The sequence below is a fragment of the Brachyhypopomus gauderio genome, chromosome 9 (assembly GCF_052324685.1).
Source record: "Brachyhypopomus gauderio isolate BG-103 chromosome 9, BGAUD_0.2, whole genome shotgun sequence".
NCBI lineage: Eukaryota > Metazoa > Chordata > Actinopteri > Gymnotiformes > Hypopomidae > Brachyhypopomus > Brachyhypopomus gauderio.
Window position 1 is genome coordinate 23,548,983 of NC_135219.1, and position 21,333 is coordinate 23,570,315.

The window sequence follows — 21,333 nt, forward strand, 5'->3', positions numbered from 1 at the left end:
TCAAGATTATTTTAACAGAACAAAACTTACTTGTTTTAATGAAAAGAGGATAGATTCTCACAATTTGTTATATATTTGGGCAATTTTTATAGAAAATATTCACTCTGTTCTTGTATGGTGTCCACATATGTGGACAGTTGAATAACTTTATTTTAAAAATTTTTTATGTAAAATAATAAACCATTTGACTTTTTATGCAAGTCAGACTAATAAAAACAATTATTTAAATCTAGCCACAAGCGGAGATTGTAGGTTCACACACGTATAGGCCTAAGCAGCCAAAGAAAACCAATGTGTTTTGAGCAAATGTTTGACCTTTGATATGAATGTATGAAGTGTTTTTTTTTATCTCAGATGAGGCACTAAATCTACAAAAAATCAAAATGTGGCTAAATGTATTGGCAAAAAATTATTCAGATCATATAACTAAATCACATGCTGAGATTAGCTTTGTGTTTATGTGTTTGCAAGGTGTTTCATGTAAGCAATGCTTTTCAGTAGGTTCCAGTATTTGGCCAGTAGATGGAGCCAAAGTACTACCATACAGATATTACAGCGATGAAAAGAAATTTTAGTGAAATAAAATGTTCATTCCTGGTCAGGCAGTATACTTTTTGTTATAAGATGTAATTACAAAGTTATTTGGCTCATTGGTCTGAATCATACAAGATTCATTACTTCTCTGTATTCTGCATGACAGGATTGCAGCATTAGTTTTGATAATTTTAGAGGTTTTTGTGTACAGTAGCGTCCCCGACAGGTCAATTTGAATCAAACTTGGAGCACATCACAGGAACCTCAATCCATGACAGCATTTGAAATTAGGAGTTGATCACTGTGACAGAAATTATGTCATTCTTGATTAGGTCACGTCATTTAGATTATAAGAGATCATTATGAACGTTATGATTTAGTACATGTCGTTCTGATTAAGCAGAAGGACTACAATAATGAAGTAGTGTGTTTCAGTGTAATCATGTACTTATGTTTAGTTAATATTATGCATTTGTGCCATACTGTGACCCAGGTCAGGGAGAGTGCGAAGGGTAAGAGCACTCTGTTAACTGGTACTCACTAGTCTACTATACTTGGGTCATTTAGCTTTCTCTGTGTTCAACTGATACATCAGTTTCTTCCGCTAACTCTAGGGAAGTCCATATTAGGAGATACACATATGTGAGACAAAGTAGCCTGTTGGGCGCCTATGTTTTGGAACATGCTGTGCTTAAGATAACCTGTTTGCTAGAACTGCTGAATGGTGTTTAGGATTGTATATAAACAGGGGGACTGTCCCCTTGCTTTCAGTGTTGGTTTACATGGTTTGAGTTATAGCAACATAGGTCATATATGGCATGGCCTCAATGATATAATGAAAAAAATTACCAACCTGAAAATTAAAAAATCCAAAATTGTTTTGATAATTATTCACCTAGAGATTGCAACAACAAATACATTGTATATAGAAACAAATCTTTATTTTACCATCTATGGTTTCACAATATACTCTTGGTACAACAGTTATTTAACTCAAATGGCTCTCTACTGACAAATCAAGAATTTAGTAAATATTTAGTAACTAAGATTTAGTAATTAAATTCAGTGTTGCAATTCCTTTTGCTGAATTAGTTATAAAATGCTATATATGCTGGAGTGAGTATGCTATTTAAAAGTACACCAGGACATGATCCAACATTATTACCCATCGACCCAACCAATCTTGAAATAGGGAAAATATGTTTCTCTACATCACACAATAGTAATCATTATATATGCTCACTGTTTCAGAAAGATGGTGTATCTAATCCATATGTATCTATTGGAACACCATCTTTAACAACCTCAACTGGAAAGAGATCTGGACCTTGCCAGCAAAATATATATCATACATAAAGTGAAAGAAGTATATTTTAAAATAATTTACAGTTTATCCATCAAAAACATTTTTAACAATGGTTTATAAAGGACATGGAAGCGAATTGCACTTTCTGCAGAATTTGCAGATATCGCGAAAAAATATACATGAAACGGACCCTACTGACAGCCAATCACAATTCACATCCAGAAGCCAATCCTGTCTGGGTCCCTCCCACGACTGTCAAAAATCAAACGATCTGCTCCGCGAGCAGGAGCTTAATCGCAAGCAGAAAGGGTGTGACAAATTTTCCTCGCGCAAGCAACTCTCTCCTCGCGCGCGAGAGTAGTTTTGCTCGCGCGAAAGTCGTTTTGCTCGCGCGAGAGTAGGTTTGCTCGCGCGAGGAAGCTCTCTCCGCGCGCGCGAGAGCATTTTTGCTCGCGCGAATAAGCACTTTTCCTCGCGCGAAATGATTTTCCGCGCTCGCGATTATTGAATTGGATTTGACGCCATACACGACCTCGCGCCGCGACAGCGCGCGAGGCCCTCGCGCACGGGCGGAGCCACCGCGATTACGTCATTTTCGCCGCGCGGACCCTCGCGCCCCTCGCGGCGCGTCGAGTACCAGCCTACACCGCTCGCGCAGGGTCGCGCAGGGTCGCGCGAGGTGGGCGGAGCCGCGCGCTACAGTCACTCGCGAAAGTATAAACCAGGCTTAAGACATTTCTTGTTAGCAGTGCTGGTATCGGCATCATATTGCATCAACATGCAACTACTGAATTCAGAAATTGTGCATTTTGTGTGTGCACTGTGTAGAGACTTGCTTTATCTCTTAAAATAGCCTCTGTATTTTTTGGGGCATTGATTTCTGTAGGTGGTGAATGCGTATCCTAACAGGCTTCAGAGGTGTGTGTGTGTGTGTGTGTGTGTGTGTGTGTGTGTGTGTGTGTGTGTGTGTGTGTGTGTGTCCTTCCTTCCACTCTGGGTTTTCCTGTCTGACACATGACAGTTTATTGGTGTGATATACGAGTCTCCCCCTGGTAAGCAGATCCTGAGTGCACGGCTGAGGCTGTTTTCAGTTTGCCTGTCTGTGGGTTTTTTCCGTCTCCATCTGGGCCGTCCTGAAGCGTTTGTGGGTTCAGATGGGCCCCCGGGCCCTGCAGTGTCCTCCTGGTGCCGTCTCTTCTACTGTGGACATGGAGCTTGGATTCAGCACCGTTGATTCAAAGGCCATTTAGAGGGCTTTTTACAGAACTTCCATGTTCACTGGTGCCACAATATATGTGGTGTAACTCACCTACCTTACCTTACTCACATACACGTACTCACCTACCTTACCTTACTCACATACACGTACTCACCTACCTTACCTTACTCACATACACGTACTCACCTACCTTACCTTACTCACATACACGTACTCACCTACCTTACCTTACTCACATACACGTACTCACCTACCTTACCTTACTCACATACACGTACTCACCTACCTTACCTTACTCATACACGTACTCACCTACCTTACCTTACTCATACACGTACTCACCTACCTTACCTTACTCATACACGTACTCACCTACCTTACTCACATACACGTACTCACCTACCTTACTCACATACACGTACTCACCTACCTTACTCACATACACGTACTCACCTACCTTACTCACATACACGTACTCACCTACCTTACTCACATACACGTACTCACCTACCTTACTCACATACACGTACTCACCTACCTTACTCACATACACGTACTCACCTACCTTACTCACATACACGTACTCACCTACCTTACTCACATACACGTACTCACCTACCTTACTCACATGCACGTACTCACCTACCTTACTCACATGCACGTACTCACCTACACGTACTGAGGTGGTGTGTGGTGTGAGGTGGTGTGAGGTTGGTGAGGTGGTGTGTGGTGAGGTGAGGTGGTGTGTGGTTGGTGAGGTGGTGTGTGGTGAGGTGGTGGTGGTGTGAGGTGGTGTGAGGTGAGGTGGTGTGTGGTGACGTGGTGGTGTGAGGTGAGGTGGTGTGTGGTGAGGTGGTGGTGGTGTGAGGTGAGGTGGTGTGTGGTGAGGTGGTGGTGGTGTGAGGTGGTGTGGTGAGGTGGTGGTGTGAGGTGGTGTGTGGTGAGGTGAGGTGATGTGTGGTTGGTGAGGTGGTGTGTGGTGAGGTGGTGGTGGTGTGAGGTGAGGTGAGGTGGTGTGTGGTGTGGTGGTGTGAGGTGAGGTGGTGTGTGGTGAGGTGGTGGTGGTGTGAGGTGAGGTGGTGTGGTGTGTGGTGAGGTGGTGGTGGTGTGAGGTGAGGTGGTGTGGTGTGTGGTGAGGTGGTGTGGTGTGTGGTGTGGTGTGTGGTGTGGTGAGGTGGTGTGAGGTGGTGGTGGTGTGAGGTGGTGGTGGTGTGTGAGGTGGTGGTGTGTGAGGTGGTGTGGTGTGTGAGGTGGTGTGGTGTGTGAGGTGGTGTGGTGTGTGAGGTGGTGTGGTGTGTGAGGTGGTGTGAGGTGGTGTGAGGTGAGGTGGTGTGAGGTTGGTGAGGTGGTGTGTGGTGAGGTGGTGTGGTGAGGTGGTGTGAGGGAGTGTTGAACCGCAAGTCCTCCAACGTGTCGACCCAGCTCCTTCTAGGCAGGAGTTGAAGCGTGTGTACTGAAATAGGATTCCCCAACGCGGTAAATGAATTACCTCCAGGTCCTGCCAGCCACATCTAGCCCTGCTTCTCTGTGAAGGCCTATAATTGGATCGTGATAAATGGAGATTTAACAATGGAACAAGTGCCACGTGGTTGAATGGCGATGTCGTCAGAGGCAGGAGAATCTTCAGTGCCAGGTGTGGGAGCTTAGAGAGTTTGAAACCCTCGAGGGTTGAACCGAAGACCTTCGTCCCAGTAAAATCAATGTAATGATGTTGTTGGCTTCACATTTATAGCCGGTACACCACATGGCTATACGATATATTGTCTTTCTTTTATTAATATTGGCCTTTGCCAAATACTGGTACCTGAGCGTAGCGGGATTTAAATGGGCTCTGTCAGGATTGGTGTGCAGGGAGCATCCTGATTAAACTCAGCATCATGGTGTGTGTTTTGATGACTGGAGGCGGTTGCGTAGTTAAACGTGCAGTTTTGTTTTATGAATAAAGGCTGTGCACGTGTGTTCCAGCTGGACAGTGTAATGGCTGTGTGATGGTTTGACCATGTTGTAATGGCTGTGTGACGGTTTGACCGTGTTGTAACGGCTGTGTGACGGTTTGACCGTGTTGTAACGGCTGTGTGACGGTTTGACCGTGTTGTAACGGCTGTGTGACGGTTTGACCGTGTTGTAACGGCTGTGTGACTGTTTGACCGTGTTGTAATGGCTGTGTGACTGTTTGACCGTGTTGTAATGGCTGTGTGACGGTTTGACCGTGTTGTAATGGCTGTGTGACGGTTTGACCGTGTTGTAATGGCTGTGTGACGGTTTGACCGTGTTGTAATGGCTGTGTGACGGTTTGACCGTGTTGTAACGGCTGTGTGACGGTTTGACTGTGTTGTAACGGCTGTGTGACGGTTTGACCGTGTTGTAACGGCCAATCGACTTTTTGCCCTCATTTATATAAAATAATTGACAGACAGGTAGGGATTCCTGTAGAGAGGATTCCTGATTGGTGAATATAGCCAGTTAGTGTAAAAAATGTTAGTTACTGATTACAGGGCCTTGGAAAGACGTACCTTTCTTTCCTCAGAGCAGCTATCTTAGAAATAGCTGTCAGGATGTAAGAACAGTTAATTTCATTTTTTTTGTGTGTATGGGGGGGTTATTATTTTTAACAGCTTGTTGTTTAAATAAATTCCATATAACAGCACATTTCTTCCATCTTGTGCCTTTGGCGTCTCCAAACAGTCTCTCCGTCATGACTGGAGCGGTAGCGTAGCATCACGTCGTTTGTGGAACAGCGAGGGCTGAGGTCAGGGGTCGGGGCTGGGGTCAGTGCTGAGGGCTTCACGTGCGTTCTGCCTGCTCGGTGAGGCATGGCTAACGACACGTGTGTGGCCACCTGGCCGCCCTCACGCTACCCCGCTGGAGAGCAGTGTGTGTGCGGCGTGACAGCCTGCTCCATTAGAGAGAGAGACGACCCGCCCGTCACCAGCTCATCGCCCTGTACAACACCCTGCTTGCATTTTGCTGATGGTCGCAGTGGAAAGATCTCTGGTAAACGGTACCAGGAAATTCGGTCTTAAAAAGGAAAGAGGGAAAGAAAATCAGATATACATTTTTAAGCATCTTAACCTCCAGCTTAAAAACTGGTATTGGCTTTGCTGCTGCTTCATGAAAAGCCACGTTTCCCCCACGTTTCCCCCCCACGTTTCCCCCACGTTTCCCTCACGTTTCCCTTTGTGTTCATAAATGTATGTACGGTAATGATAACCTTGGTCTTCTATGTTAATGTGTCTGGGAGTAAGATGAAGAGAACAGGTGTACATTAATAGTTCTAGGGAAACAAGAAGCATGAAAGGGCTTTTTTTGAAAGGACAACCTGGATATTTTTATTTTCACAGCATTATTCAGTTTTAATGGCTTGACTAACAGCTTCTCTCTCTCTCTCTCTCTCTGTCCCCCCCCCCCCCCCCCCCCCCAGATTGGATGTCAGGTTGAAGTCCTGCTTGAAGGCCCATTGGCCTCCAGACAACAGTTGGCCAGAAAGCATGCCATAGACTCCATAATGGGCTTCTGAGCAGAAGAATGGCCCTGACCAGAAGAACGCTCCGCAGGGAAACGCCAGTCCGCCGCGCGCCTAGCTGTCACCCCAGCAAAGGCCGCTGTGTTCCTTCACTTCCCGGCACCCCCTCTTCTCCCTTGGCCACTTCTTAGTACTCTTGTGCAACCGGGAGAAAAATAGCACCATGTGTCGACCGTATGCCCTTGAAGATGAAGTTTCCTTTGGTTTGAAAGCCCGGGGAGTCTGAAGACGTAGATTGGTTGGTTTTTATTTTTTAATTTGTGTAAGCTGCTTTAAAGAGCAAGGGATGTTTAGTTTGCGGTTGACACGCGCGTACCCAGTCCAGACGACCCCACGCCATGGCTGCTGAATCCCCCCAGCGACTCCCTGTGCCGGTGCGGTGTGGTGGAGAGTGACCCCGGGACCATGCAGCGAGGCGGAGGCGTGGCGGGCAACGGCAGCCAGCCGTGGGTGCTCCGTCGCGTCCGGCTCACGTGGCTCAGCTTCATGCTCTTCTTCATCTTGGTCTTCTTCCCGCTCATCGCCCACTACTACCTCACCACCATCGACGAGGCGGGCGGCCCGGACAAGCGCATCTTCGGGCCGCGGCCCGGCGGCGAGCTGTGCGAGGCCAAGCACGTGCAGGACCTGTGCCGCATCCGGGAGTCGGTGAGCGAGGAGCTGCTCCAGCTGGAGGCCAAGCGCCAGGAGCTGAACGGCGAGATCGCGCGGCTCAACCTGCGCATAGAGGCCTGCAAGCGCAGCATCGACAGCGCCAAGCAGGACCTGCTGCAGCTGAAGAACGTCATCAGCCAGACGGAGCACTCCTACAAGGAGCTCATGGCTCAGAACCAGCCAAAGTTGTCTTTGCCGATCAGACTGTTGCCTGACAAAGACGACCCAGGGCTGCCCCCTCCCAGGTCCGCGCAAGCCTGTCGACTGCACACCTGTTTTGATTATGCCAGGTGTCCACTGACGTCTGGGTTCCCGGTCTATGTGTATGACACGGGGTCATATCCATGGGGTGAGAATATTGATCCGCTGGTCAAACAGGGCTTTGCGTCATCTGTAAAGAGCAGTGTTTATGTTACCGATAACCCAAATATCGCTTGCCTTTATGTGATGCTTGTTGGTGAGATACAGGATCCTCCATCATCTTCTCCTTCTCCAGTAGACCTAGAAAGGCAGCTGAAGGCATTGCCGTACTGGAGGTCTGATGGCCACAATCACTTACTGGTGCACCTGTCCAGAAAGTCAATGACTCAGAACTTTCTGTACAATGTGAGCACAGGCCGGGCCGCTATAGCACAGTCCACGTTCCTGGACCGACAGTTCAGAGACGGTTTTGACCTGGTTGTGTCCCCTATGGTCCATGCTCTGTCCGAACCCAACTTTCTGGAGGTGCCTCCGCAAGTCCCTGTGAAGAGAAAGTATCTCTTCACCTTCCAGGGCGAGAAGGTGGAGTCCCTGAGGAGCAGCTTACTGGAGGTGCCACCACAGTCTTTCGAGGAGGAAATCGAGGGAGATCCACCAGCCGACTATGACGATCGCATTATCGGCACCCTTAAAGCTGTCCAGGACAGCCACCTGGACCAGGTACTTGTTGAGTTCACCTGCAAGAACCAGCCGAGGCCCAGCCTTCCAACTGAGTGGGCCCTGTGTGGGGAGCGTGAAGATCGTCTGGAGGTACTGAAAGCGTCCACGTTTGCCTTGGTGATTGCTCCAGGTAACGGTCACCTCGTGGCCTCTGCAGGCTGCAACATGCGCCTGTTTGAAGCTCTGGAGGTTGGCGCCATCCCCGTGGTGCTGGGCGATCATTCAAAGTTGCCGTATCACCTGCTTATACGGTGGAGCGAAGCAGTCATCATGGTTCCCAAGCCTCGCATTACGGAGTTACACTTTCTCTTGAGGAGCCTCTCCGACAACGATTTGCTGGCCATGCGACGGCAGGGTCGATTCCTTTGGGAAACGTACTTCGCTACTTCGGAGAGTATTTTCAACACCATTCTGGCTAGTGTCCGAACCAGCATTCAAATACCAGCTGCACCCATAAAAGAGGAACCCGCCCAGGAGATTCCCCACAAAGCAGGGAAAATGGCAGGAACAGATGCCAACATGGCTGACAATGGTGATCTAGACCTTGGGCCAGTAGAGACTGAACCCCCTTATGCTTCGCCCAGGTTTTTGCGTAATTTTACCTATACGGTGTCGGACGTCTACCAAACCTGGAATCGTGCACCTGGACCTTTCCATCTGTTCCCCCACACTCCTTTGGACCCCGTGCTTCCTTCAGAGGCTAAATTCCTGGGCTCAGGTACTGGCTTCCGTCCCATCGGAGGAGGCTCTGGAGGTTCTGGGAAAGAGTTTCAGGCAGCGCTCGGAGGAAACGTCCCGCGAGAGCAGTTCACCGTGGTGATGCTGACATACGAGCGGGAGGAAGTGCTGATGAATTCACTGGAGAGGCTGAACGGCCTTCCCTATCTCAACAAGGTGGTGGTGGTCTGGAACTCCCCAAAACCACCTTCAGACGACCTTCTGTGGCCAGACATCGGGCTTCCCATTGTGGTGAGTTTGTTTGATCTACACATATGTATATTTAAAGAAGATGAAAAAGGAAGTTTCAGACAAGAGGTACTTCATCAGCTGTGCACCACCCCCCCACCCCCGTCCCACAAATCTTAAGCAGATTCCAAGGAGTAACTGCAGTGTGTATCCATAAATATGTAGAGTTGGTTATTAAATATAGTATAAGCACTTTGCTTGCAGAGTTGATGAAGGATCTCTGTCTGAAACATCCTATTTTTGTGCACACTGACATTTTTCTGCAGGAACAGTACACTGCAGAGTGTGTGTGTGTGTGTGTGTGTGTGTGTGTGTGTGTGTGTGTGTGTGTGTGTGTGTGTGTGTGTGTGTGTGTGACAAAATATTACTATATATAAAGGACTGACTGCTGTTTTTTGAAGGCTGACTACACAGTAATATTCAGCAGTGCTGAGATACATTAAACTGATGTACACTGCACCATCGTGGTCCACCCAGATGGTTTGCTTTGATATGGTTTAACCTACCAGTCTCGTTAATGGAAACAAGTAACTTACTGTAGGCTAGCTAGTGCATTATATCTCAGAGTAAACTTTATAGTCAGCAAACCCTTTGTTGTCAGAGTTTAACTGCAAGCTGACTTAAGCATTATTCATACAAGAAAGGAAAGAACCAGACAGCCGTCTACCTCCCTCTCAGCCATACACGAAACACCCCACCCCTCACCCCACACACTTCATATATTAAAATACAGGGAGAGAGGGGAGAGAGAATAATATCAGCATTAAATATGAAATACACTGTTAAAAGTGATAAAAATTCTAAGTGCTGACCAACATGTTTTGTGGCCTTAAAAATATGCCCATCGCTGTATTTTTCTGGGGGCAGAAAAGGTGTGGAAATACCAGTGCCATGTGCAATCGGCCTCCAGGAGATTGTGTTTACTTTTCAGTTCTTTTTTTTGTTTTTTTTTTTAAACATAATGTTCAGCCAGGCGTCTACTGCTGATATTACAGGAAAGAGATAAGCACAGAAACTCAAACAGAACTCTAAGCCACACCAGATTTCTTGGCCTCTGATTCGGCTTAAACCTTTCTGGAACCTTCTTCGCTTGTCTCGTTCGATTTGCTTTATTTGCTGTGAGTATAGGTGGGAAATGGTAACACCATTTAGCCTTCAATTATATTCTTATAGTCCCAAAGTAGCTGTAAAATGTAAAGCTCGTTATTTTATTAATTAAAGTCTTGTGTATACATGTCCCAGATTTAATTGTTTTCTGAAGTAATTGTCAGTAACCCGAGGCTGTTACATGAGTGTGAGATTAAGTCTTCTCATTATAGCTTGTCCCAGGTCACTGGGCCAGTTAATGGTCTGCTGCTTTGACCCGGTCGGCCGCATCTACGTCCACAGGTGGTGCGGACGGAGAAGAACAGCTTGAACAATCGCTTCCTTCCCTGGGACGCTGTGGAGACTGAAGCCGTTTTATCCATCGATGACGATGCTCACCTTCGGCATGACGAAATCATGTTTGGGTTCAGGTGAAATTGAGCATTCAGTCTGCGTGTGTGAATCTCCCTTTAGAGGTCTTTCAAAATAATCAGCGAGAATGATTCATGCTAATGTCACGTGAAGGGAATGGGGTGTGTTGATGCTGAGCATGTCGGGAGTTCTCGCAGCATCCAGTATGATATCGATGCTGGCATCTGTGCGGGGTTTTTCCTCCCCTTTCTGGTCTTCCACTCTGGCCTCTGATTTACAAGGACAGGGAGTGTAAGGAAAAGGCCTGCTGTCACTAGAGGGTAGCAGACGTTTCCAGGCGAAGAAAGTGCGTTTGGCTTCAAAAAACTGGAATTAACCCCTAACTTCTGTGCCTGGATGGAAGAGGTTACATTAAAACAGCGATGTACAGTGCTTCTTTTCAAGGTTCATGTTCTTCATATTCTGCGTTTCACAAGATGTGATGAAGATTATTGTGGAAGGGTTTGCCATTTAAGGAGGAATTTAGAAGTGTAGTCTGTCCGTTATGTAAAATGCCCAATGCTGAATCTGTCCCTCCCTGCCCGTCAACACCGATGATGTCTTCACCTACACTTCATCTCAACAGGGTTCAGCAGGATATTCAGCTAAACTCGAGGGATCATCAAGAGGGAGTTTGGGTGGGGTGTTTTTTTATTCTTTATAGAGAGAGCATGTTGTGGGGGGAGTAGCACCAGGAGTAGCACCAGGCTATGTGGGTTTGAAGGGCTTTCTGTACGTCCACCAAGCTCCTGGCCCAGCAGAGGTGTGACTCACCTGTCCAGGCAGGTTGAGGACAGAAGTTCCTCCACTGTTCTCATGCTCCTGGAGTCCTGAGTCCAGAAGTGCATGAAGGTCACCAGCACAGATTCTCCTGGAGGCCTGAGTCCAGGAGTGCGTGAAGGTCAAAATCACTTTGCTCTGGTTATCTTTTAATAGCTTTAATGCCCGTCGCCTCGACTAACTCCTGCCATAACTGGCGTTGCACGTTTGTGAAGTCTTCTGGAGACGAGGAAGGTGTGGTGGTGGGAGAGTATTGGGGGCAGGTATCGGCCCTGCTCTCGTGAGGCTACCTGTGTTAGCCACAGGATGCGGGCGAATGCTGGAAACCCTTTTCAGAAAGCCACGTGCCACATAACATTAAGTTGCAGTGTGAATTTTCAGACCGTACATCGAAATCGCGAACTGAGAGGGACAGCTATAGTATCCAGTAGCCTTTAAGTGGTGTTTTTGTGGACTGAAGGATGCATTTATAATGTAGCTGTGGTTTTATGGAATGTGTTTTGGATTATTTAAATTCTAGAATCAACTTGAGCTTTTTGTTCCGCTCTAACCCTCCCTCCCTCTCTCCCTCCCTCCCTCATCTCTTCGTTTCTCTCTCCATGTCTTCATGCCTCCTAGAGTTTGGCGAGAAGCCAGGGACCGGATTGTCGGTTTCCCGGGGCGATTTCATGCCTGGGATGTCAACCATCAGTCTTGGCTCTACAACTCCAACTACTCCTGCGAGCTCTCCATGGTGCTGACCGGGGCCGCCTTCTTCCACAAGGTAAAGCCCTCCGGTGATGTTGGTTATACAGAAGCATGAGATGAAATAAGTACGATGCTCCATATTGCGATTGCGATTTGCTGGGCGTCACTAGTACAAAGTACGAGAAGTAGTACGTAGTCACGTGAGTTGGTTAAAGATTGACCTTCTTTTCCGTTTTAAATCTGTTGTATTGTGTGGACACCATGAACCGATCATGGGATGAAGGCTGGTGAAGATACTTTAAGATGCCTCAAAAATACTTTACTGGAGCAGATTTGTTTGGATTCCATGATGACGGAATTGCAAAGACGGTTAACAGTTAACAAATGACTTATTTTAATGTCCTGCTTCAACAGTATATGTAAATTAAGCTTTTTTTTTTTGACGTGATTCATTCTTTCATGCACAATTTAGCACTGATGCACGGTTTACCGCTGTCGTCAGTCATCCGAATTTGTGAAATCAGCGTACGAAATGACATTGAGAACCATCTCTCAATCATCTCTCAAAAAAAAAAAAACCTTGAAATGTGCCGTACAGCTATCGGCTCATAACAAATGTTTCACGCTGCCGTGTGGAGGATCTCCTGTAGTGGGACGAGAGCAGCTCTGTTGGAGCGGACGCAGGAGATGAAGTAGGAGATGAAGTGTGCTCTCCCAGGAGTCTGCTGCAGGAAGAACACGCAGGCTTTAATTAAGTAGTACTGCAGGAAAAGTGGCCATGCGTTACGTGCCCGCCAATTATGGGCTGGGCTGTTCATACCTTACCTGGTAGAGCAGGTAGTGTGCGCTGCTAACACCAGGGCCATGGGTTCGATTCCCAGGGAGCACAGGTTCGCTCAGCCTGATGAATATTCAAGTCGATCTGGATAAGAGCTTGTGTCAACCATGAGTGCAGTGATGTGTTGGAAATAGCACCATTTACTGTGTGTTCTGTTCAGAGCGTCCGCATTACAGTATTTCACTCGATAGCTTGTATTGATAAAGTGGGACATGGCTGAAGCTATAGAGCTAGTTATTATTATAGTCACGAAATGGCACATTTGTGAAACAAATGTCTCACTTCCGTGTGTTGAGATTGTATCGATCGGCTACTTACTCTTGATGTTCTAGACGCATTGAAAGGTCACAGCGCTAGATTGCCGACGCACGCTGGGTGTTGTCTGTATCCTGTCGTCTCCCTAATGTACCCTGTGTAGTGTGCTATGTGGGGATTAGTGAAGGAGTGAAGTTGTCCAGCATTTCAGACACAGCCCGGGGGGGTTTCACAGGCCGAATTCTCAGCGCCACTAAATAACTGGACAGACCGAAACGTGACGCAAATATGAAGAAATCATTTTATTGTTTGATGGAGTTCACAATGTCAAATGGTTGAGGATGTTTTTAGAAAGATCACCATTGTGCTATATTTTTTATGTTTTATATGAATTATTTGTGAGGTACATTAATGAAGGACTTCAGCCTGTAGAAAGCATATGTAATTTATAAATATTAATGGAGAGCGTTTTGTTAATGTGTTCTAAATTTAAAAAAATCTGTATTTGACATCCTAATCTGTGTTTTAATACAAATGACACAAAAGTTAAAAAAAACATACAACCACAGCAGTAGCGATGCACCCAATGACCTATAGGAGAAGTCAATCGCTTGAATGTTCTCACGAGGTTGGAATGTCCTTGCGAGGTTGAAATGTTCTCACGAGGTTGCTCTGTGCTTGCCGGGGCAGTACTACGCCTACCTGTACTCCTACGTGATGCCCCAGGCCATCCGGGACATGGTGGACGAGTACATCAACTGTGAAGACATCGCCATGAACTTCCTGGTGTCGCACGTCACCCGCAAACCCCCCATCAAGGTCAGTGCAGCACAGAATCAAACCATCATCGCTCTCATTTCACACCTTTAAATGTTTGGCAGGTTATAAACCTGAATCTAAATTGAGCTTCAAACAATAGGTGAGACAAACCTTTCATATACCGTACTGACCTTTCCTCATGAAAAAAGACTACGGTCAGTATAATGTGGGTAAGAAATGAGTGGTAGATAGATAAATGCGTGTCTCAGCTAGATCATGACTATTTAGAGGAGTATGAATAATTGTCAGATTACTCCCATCATGCTTCAGGCAGAGGCTGAAGCTGTGATGTTATATTCACATTATGATGTCATAATGTGATCTGCTGCATGCTTCTGTTTGCTCACAATTCAATTGAGGATTTGTGCTGGTCTTTGTTTATGAACATTATATCTACGTTTTTAGCCACTTCAGATGCTGTTGAATTAAACTTTACGCATATTCTCTGAACTGAACTGAGATCAGTCGTAAAGACTGCTGGATGTGGGGAAGTGACAGTGAGGCTTTGATGTTGCAGGTTCGGTTTTCTGACGTATGGGCACAGACACTGAATATAATGAAGTGTTATACACTGTGATCTTGGTTGTCAGCAGAAGTGATTGGTGAGGAGTACATCCCTGCCTTGAAACTCGTTAGATCTGTTCTTGGCTTGCTTCCCCAGTCCCGCCCCTGAGCTCACACCCTTGTCTGCAGCAGTTTGGCAGTAGGTTAGACGCACCAATCACGTCCACACTTATCGTCCTGGCAAACGAGGCCAGGCACCCGAGCGGGGAAACCTGTCCGCTCGGACCGATCGGACCCGTGATGCAATGGCAGGGAAATAGAAATGTCCGCCCCGCCCACACCTGACCTTGACTCCTCGCTCTCTCCGCTCAGGTGACGTCTCGCTGGACGTTCCGCTGCCCCGGCTGCCCCCAGGCCCTGTCGCACGATGACTCGCACTTCCACGAGCGCCACAAGTGCATCAACTTCTTTGTGAAGGTGTACGGCTACATGCCTCTGCTCTACACGCAGTTCCGCGTCGACTCCGTGCTCTTCAAGACCCGGCTGCCCCACGACAAGACCAAGTGCTTCAAGTTCATATAGCGCTGTCGGGGGACCACGACCTGGCTGTGGGCGGGGTCATATTCAGACTGTGGGCGGAGTCACAGCCAAGCCAGGGATGGCGGGACCCTTTTTGATGGGCCAGAGGTCTTACCTGAAAACTGACAGGCTGCAAACTATGGAAGAACTATTAAAGAAACATTTTATTTTCAGTTTAGGGGTTGTGTGTGTGTGTGTGTGTGTGTGTGTGTGTGTGTGTGTGTGTGTGTGTGTGTGTGTGTTGTATGACCCATCCGCAACCACTACTGGTTCCATTTGCACCACTCTAGTCCATCTCTGAGAAGTGTGGGAGAAATGCACACGCTTTCAAGGACACTATGATGGACGTCAAACTGACCGTTGAACTTGGGAACTGACAGACCGGCGTGTCACGTCCCTGGGGGGGTTTTGGACAGACTCCAGGCAGACAGCCGTCCTCTGGGGACATGTCAGAGGACTGTGGGACAACAGGGACCCATTGTTGCACACTTTATTATTTTTAACTCATTTTTGCATTTATTTTTTATGTATATGAATGTACATACATACATCTTGTATATGAAAAGCACTGATGTTCACAGACGTTTTATTTGCGTGCATTTGTGCACGTATTTTGGGTTTCTGGGTGGATGCTTGCGTGGGAGAACACGAGGGAGAATGTCGGGAGGTATTAGGGACTGTTGTGATTGAGATTTAACGTTACTAAACCTCCAAGAATAAACCGACTCTACAGGACGTGAAGAATGCTGTGAATGCACAGACGTTTTCATCAAGGTACGTGAGCACAACTCTACAGGGAGGGAGTGCTAATCACTTAACACCTCTCTGTTGTAGTCCTGGTCATCGGACCGGCAGGCCCACTCCTGCAGGCTCGACAGGGAGTTGGATCAGCGCTTAGACAGCACATAGAAGTGTTGCAAAGTGCATCTAAGAACATTCTTGCATCAGTGATCAGTGATGTGTTCAGATTAAAGGAATATGGATGTAACGTGTTCGTAACGCATCACAGGAGTACTTCAGTCTTTAATATATGGTTTGGGACGGGGGGGTTGCTTGAGTGTTTGAGGTTAGTTAGAGAAGGGCTTTATGGGTAGGCGTTTTGAGACACATTAACAATAAAGTAATAACAATAAAGCCTGTAAATGAAACAGATTTAAGGCAGCACAGATACTCATGGTCTTTAATCTTTCCAATCAAAAACATGTCACCTGTCTTTTTTTCTTTTCTTCTTCGGTCACAAAGCTTTTATGTTGCAGTGAAGGTATTTGATGTCTGATTATTAGCACAATTTGTAGAACCATACTATAAGAAATGTTCTAACGCTCAGTAGAAGCATTCAGGCACAACGTGGACTCTCCCGTTTGAAGCGGTACACGCCCCCACCCCCACCCGTCTCCTCTGGAGGGGTCACAGCCGTGTCCTCGGACGTCAACAGCTCCACGTCAAACACAGCAGCTCTGCTTTACAGTGTGTCTTTGGTTTCCACCAAAGGTTTTTGGTTTTTGGTTTTACAAACGGGATTTTTTTGTTGTTGTAATATAAACGTTAATGTGTCTTGTTTTCCGTTGGACGAGCCAGATCATAGATAACGGATAATGGATGCCTTTTATGGAAACGTTTTATATGCTTAATGACTGTATATATAAATTTGTTGATGTTGCCTTCAGACCCGCCCCCCCCTTCGCCCCCGCCTCATTGTTGCCATGGAGTTTAGGCTTGGGGGAGTGGCACAGACCGAGAAGCACAGCACTCTCCGACTGAAAGACCGCCTTCAGTGTCCTCCTCCTCAACACTAATAAACCAACCCGTGCCATTCTCACTGTCCCGCTCTGCTTTGTGGAAACCTTTTAGCTTAGTTGCCGTTTTCTTGTTGACACCCGGTGGTGTAGCAGGCTGGTGTAGTGATGGTTCTGGCCGCCTCGGTGAGTTCCTGTCTTAGAGGGTGGAGCGTGTCCCCCACACGACTGATCTAGTGGTTGGAGCTCAGCCGTCGGCGTCCCGCTGGCCGTCAAACGAATGATGCCCCGCCCACCCTGTGGCTTATCGCTCTGATCCTATAGCTGATGGCCCTTAAGATTAAAGGACCCGTGTGGTTGTTTGTTTGTTTGTTCGGGGGCCTGCTAAGACCTCACAAGCCGACACGCCAGCTTGGCGGGGAACGTGCGTGTATGATTACACCAGGAACACGCTGAGAACAAACTCCACCTACTGAGAGTTGCTTTCTCAATACCAGTCAGCAACAGCCAGACATGCAAAGCGAGTGACTGTGAGAGAGGGGAGGGACAGAAAAGGCTCCGATTACAGGCCACTAACTCGGTGTAGTGTAACTCCTCACCTGTGTTCGGTCCTATCCAACAAGCTCTCCTTGCCAAACTATAACCCCCCCCCCCCCCCCAATGTGGAGTGTGGAGACAGTGTGAAGCTAGAGGGGACGGGTGTCTGAAGTCAGGGCTGAGATTGGGAGAGGGGGGGGGGGTGGTCCCCGTAGTCCCTCCAGACCCTCCAGACCCTGGTGGTGAGCAGCTGGTCTGGAGCTCCACCACCACCCTGGTGTTCCTGCAGCTGGACTAGTAATGTCAGCGTACAGGTGCGGCAGGAGGAACTGGGCCGCTGGGTTCAGCGTGGGTTCCCCTCACTACAGGATCCTTTGGGCTTTCTTTGAAACGTCTGTGGTATGTTGCGGAAGTAATCTGGAGGTAAGATCATCCCCAGAGATGGATATCTCAGAAGAGAAGTGGGTTTGGTCATGCAACAGCATAAGACAATAAAACAGGCGGGAAAAACACTCTTTGAATCGTGTCTTAACTCCTCAGTGAATCATATTTATTACCGACATGACAAGTTATGACAAAACTGAAATCTCTTTAAAAGCAGCGCTGCAGGGATGAACCTGTTTAAAGGCTGCTTTAACAACGGTGGCCGCAATCGAAGAATGTTTAGGCTGGGTGCAACACACTACATGGCATTTACTGCACAGCCAGGTCACGTGACCATCTGTGCCACGCCCCCCTTTCACTATCATTGGACACATTCCTCCAGAACAGATGTATTCTTACAAACAGCTGCTGCTCCACCAGCAATTAAATAAAAAGGGATCCGATTATTTTCGGACGTTTGCAAGGCGGCGGCGATCAGGGAGACTGCTCACTGCTGCCCTCTGGAGGCGGAATTGGAGCACAGCATCAGCACGACACATCTATAAACATTATTACAAAAAGAGTTCAACTCATACACTGGACTGAATCATAGGAAAGCTGCTCTGAAAACAGAACTTTTTCAAATATTTTCAACATTTCAGTCCCTGCTTCTCTGTATAAAAAAAATAAAAAGCAACCAAATCCACACTGTGGGTGATTTTTAGCTTCAGTACAGGAGACGAACGCAGATCCACACTAACGAGTACACCTGTGAGCGCAGGTGAGTGGGCGGGGCCTTGTTCCTCACAGGAACATCACCTGTCCCTGAACCGGTCCACACGCTCCCCGTCCCAGCTGCACCGGCGCTGAACTGGGTTCACGAGGAGTGGAGCCCGGAGCCCGGTGAGAGGTGAAGGTTCATAGTTTGTGGAGGAAGCGCAGCACCAGGTCCCGCAGCGTGGCCCGCAGGGGCTCGTTAGTGTCACACACGATGTGGGTGGCGTCTTCCTCCAGCTGAATCAGAGCGTCCTCCGCCTGCAGGTGCAGGATGTGGCCGCCAGCCGTCTCCTCCACCTTCACCTCCGCCACGCCGCTCTGACCACAGGAGAACGCAGACGTGACTCACGTGTCATCGGGCCTGCGTGACTGACCGCTCACGTTTAACACGTCTGGCCCACTCAACACACCCAGAGTGGCCATTTTGATTCATTTACATGCATTATATTATATTTTATATATATATATATATATATACACACACACACACACACACACAATATCTGAAGAAGAACTGCAGTGTTACAATCAATCCATCTATCTATCTATCTATCTATCTATCTATCTATCTATCTATCTATCTTGTATATATATGAGATATATGATGGGGAGGGAGACAGGCAGGGTGGGTGTATAGATCTTTTTATTGCCATTATTATTATTATTATTATTATTATTATTTTTAAGTGCCAGTTTAGCCTGGTTATTAATAGCGGTTGAGCCCAGCGAGTTAGAGAGTTCACACATCTACATGGAGAAGGGGCCGTTATGGCTGCAGGAGTCGTTCCCCTCATTCCTGTAACAGTCTATTGTCTGCACGAGTGTGTTAGGCTCTCGTTGTGTGCACTAAAGAGTGTGCTAAGACCTCCTGTGTGCACTACTAAGTGTGCCTGGGCCTCCTGTGTGCTCTGGAGTGAGATCAGACCCACTGTGCTCCATTAGCAGCTCTTAATGAGCCACAGTGAAACTAAAGCAGCCGGACGGCGCTGACGTAAAGAGAGAGAGAGAGAGCTGGGACGAACCGTCCTCAGCGCAAGTGTGTGGGTGTGTGTGTGGGGTTCTGGAGGTTTGGGAGCAGGGCGTGTGTGTGTGTTGTCCCCCCCCCCCGGGCTCCCACAGCTCTTTGAAGTGAAGTAGAGGGGTGGAGGGTATACAGATTCACTAACGGCCCCGACCCCAAACCACAGAGGGGAGAGAGAGAGAGAGAGATGGAGGAGAGAGAGAGAGGGAGAGAGAGAGGGAGAGATATGGAGGAGAGAGAGAGAGAGAGAGAGAGAGAGAGGCTCCATGGAGAGGTGGAGCTCTGGTTATTGGTCAGGTCTTGCTGCATTATTGTGAGCTGGATGTACTTGCTGCTTCCTAAGCTGCTTCACGTGGGTCTTGTTCCAACCTCATTATTAGACCTGCCTCCAAACACCAGCCCAACATGGTGTGTGTTCTGGGTCCTTCACAGATCTCAGCCTAGAAACGGGCCACCGGTGTTCTGACTGGAGGGCCTGGTGGCGAGTGAGACGTCTGGCTGGTGTAACTGCTGTGTAAGGATGTAGCGTAGCGGTGAACAGAGTGTGTGTGCAGACAGCTGCTAAGGAGCTTAAGCTGTTTTATATCCCCACCGAGCTGTAATGGAGGCTAAAGCCAAGCGCTTTAACAACACACTGAGCGTTTGCTCATCCCCAACATCCCCCGAACACTGTCCTGCACAACGGCACCTCAACCAAGACCCCAACGTCAGCGGCTTCTGGGATGAGATCGCAGTGAGATGGCAGTGAGATCGTAGTGAGATGGCAGTGAGATCGTAGTGAGATGGCAGTGAGATCATAGTGAGATGGCAGTGAGATCATAGTGAGATGGCAGTGAGATCATAGTGAGATGGCAGTGAGATCGTAGTGAGATGGCAGTGAGATCATAGTGAGATGGCAGTGAGATCATAGTGAGATGGCAGTGAGATCGTAGTGAGATGGCAGTGAGCCCAGAGCAGCGGGTTCCTCCGACCAGGGTAAGGCGCGTGTGCCAGAACACGTGCCCCGCCTCCACGGCCGTGTGAAAAGTCACGTGGCGTTCACGTGATGGCACACGCGGGAGGCACGCCGGGTCCCTCTCACAACGCAGGAGAAAACACGGCTGCAGTTGGAGCAGTGCGAGTTTAATTAGTGTGTGATCGATACGCTGGCTGCCAGGGGACTGTGGGCAGAGATGGAGGGGGAGAGAGATACAGCACAAGAATGTGTGAGCATGTCTTCCTGTCATCCTAACGTCCTAGTGGGAGTGAGCTTACACACACACACACACACACACCGATCACTCAGCTGCCTCCATCACATGAACCCATGATAAGAGCTGGAGACAGGCAGGAGGATCTGGGCCACTGCTGCATTAGCTGAGATTAGAGGAACCGTTTGGCAGAAGGAATCAAACGCTTGGCGTTTCTGCCTGGAGTTGATGGGGCGGAGCATAAGTAAGGTTATACAACCCCCCCACCCCCCAAGAGCACAAGTAAGGTTATACAACCCCACCCCCCTTCCGAAGAGCACAAGTAAGGTTATACAACCCCACCCCCCTTCCGAAGAGCACAAGTATGGTTATACAACCCCCCCCTCCTAAAGAGCACAAGTAAGGTTATACAACCCCCCCCCCCCCTCTGAAGAGCATAAGTATGGTTATACAACCCCCCCCCCCCCCCCCGAAGAGCACAAGTAAGGTTATACAACCCCCCCCCGAAGAACACAAGTAAGGTTATACAACCCCCCTCCCCTTCTGAAGAGCATAAGTATGGATATACAACCCCCCCCCCCCCTTCTGAAGCGTCCATCATCTATGGAACTGAGGTTTTACACCCCC

The 21,333-nt window shown here is 48.0% G+C and overlaps 2 protein-coding genes across 4 annotated transcripts in view; one reads left to right on the plus strand and one right to left on the minus strand.

Annotated features, from left to right (window-relative positions):
• extl3 (exostosin-like glycosyltransferase 3) overlaps positions 1–17,860 on the plus strand; it is a 34,986-nt gene extending 17,126 nt beyond the window's left edge. Inside the window, exons 1-6 of one of the 2 annotated variants that reach the window (XM_077018019.1) lie at positions 4,439–4,692; positions 6,481–9,126; positions 10,513–10,640; positions 12,019–12,163; positions 13,871–13,999; positions 14,876–17,860. In XM_077018019.1, coding sequence (XP_076874134.1) covers positions 6,988–9,126; positions 10,513–10,640; positions 12,019–12,163; positions 13,871–13,999; positions 14,876–15,085 — 2,751 coding nt within the window. In that variant the 5' untranslated portion in view covers positions 4,439–4,692; positions 6,481–6,987 and the 3' untranslated portion in view covers positions 15,086–17,860. Of the gene's footprint in view, positions 1–4,438; positions 4,693–6,480; positions 9,127–10,512; positions 10,641–12,018; positions 12,164–13,870; positions 14,000–14,875 lie in introns of those variants that run through there. The other variant, XM_077018018.1, reaches the window with a different exon arrangement.
• A 23-nt stretch (positions 17,861–17,883) lies between these two features.
• ints9 (integrator complex subunit 9) overlaps positions 17,884–21,333 on the minus strand; it is an 11,453-nt gene continuing 8,003 nt past the window's right edge. For both annotated transcript variants that reach the window (XM_077018024.1, XM_077018023.1), the window contains exon 17: positions 17,884–18,813. In XM_077018024.1, the coding sequence (XP_076874139.1) occupies positions 18,637–18,813 (177 nt within the window). In that variant the 3' untranslated portion in view covers positions 17,884–18,636. The remainder of the gene's footprint in view (positions 18,814–21,333) is intronic.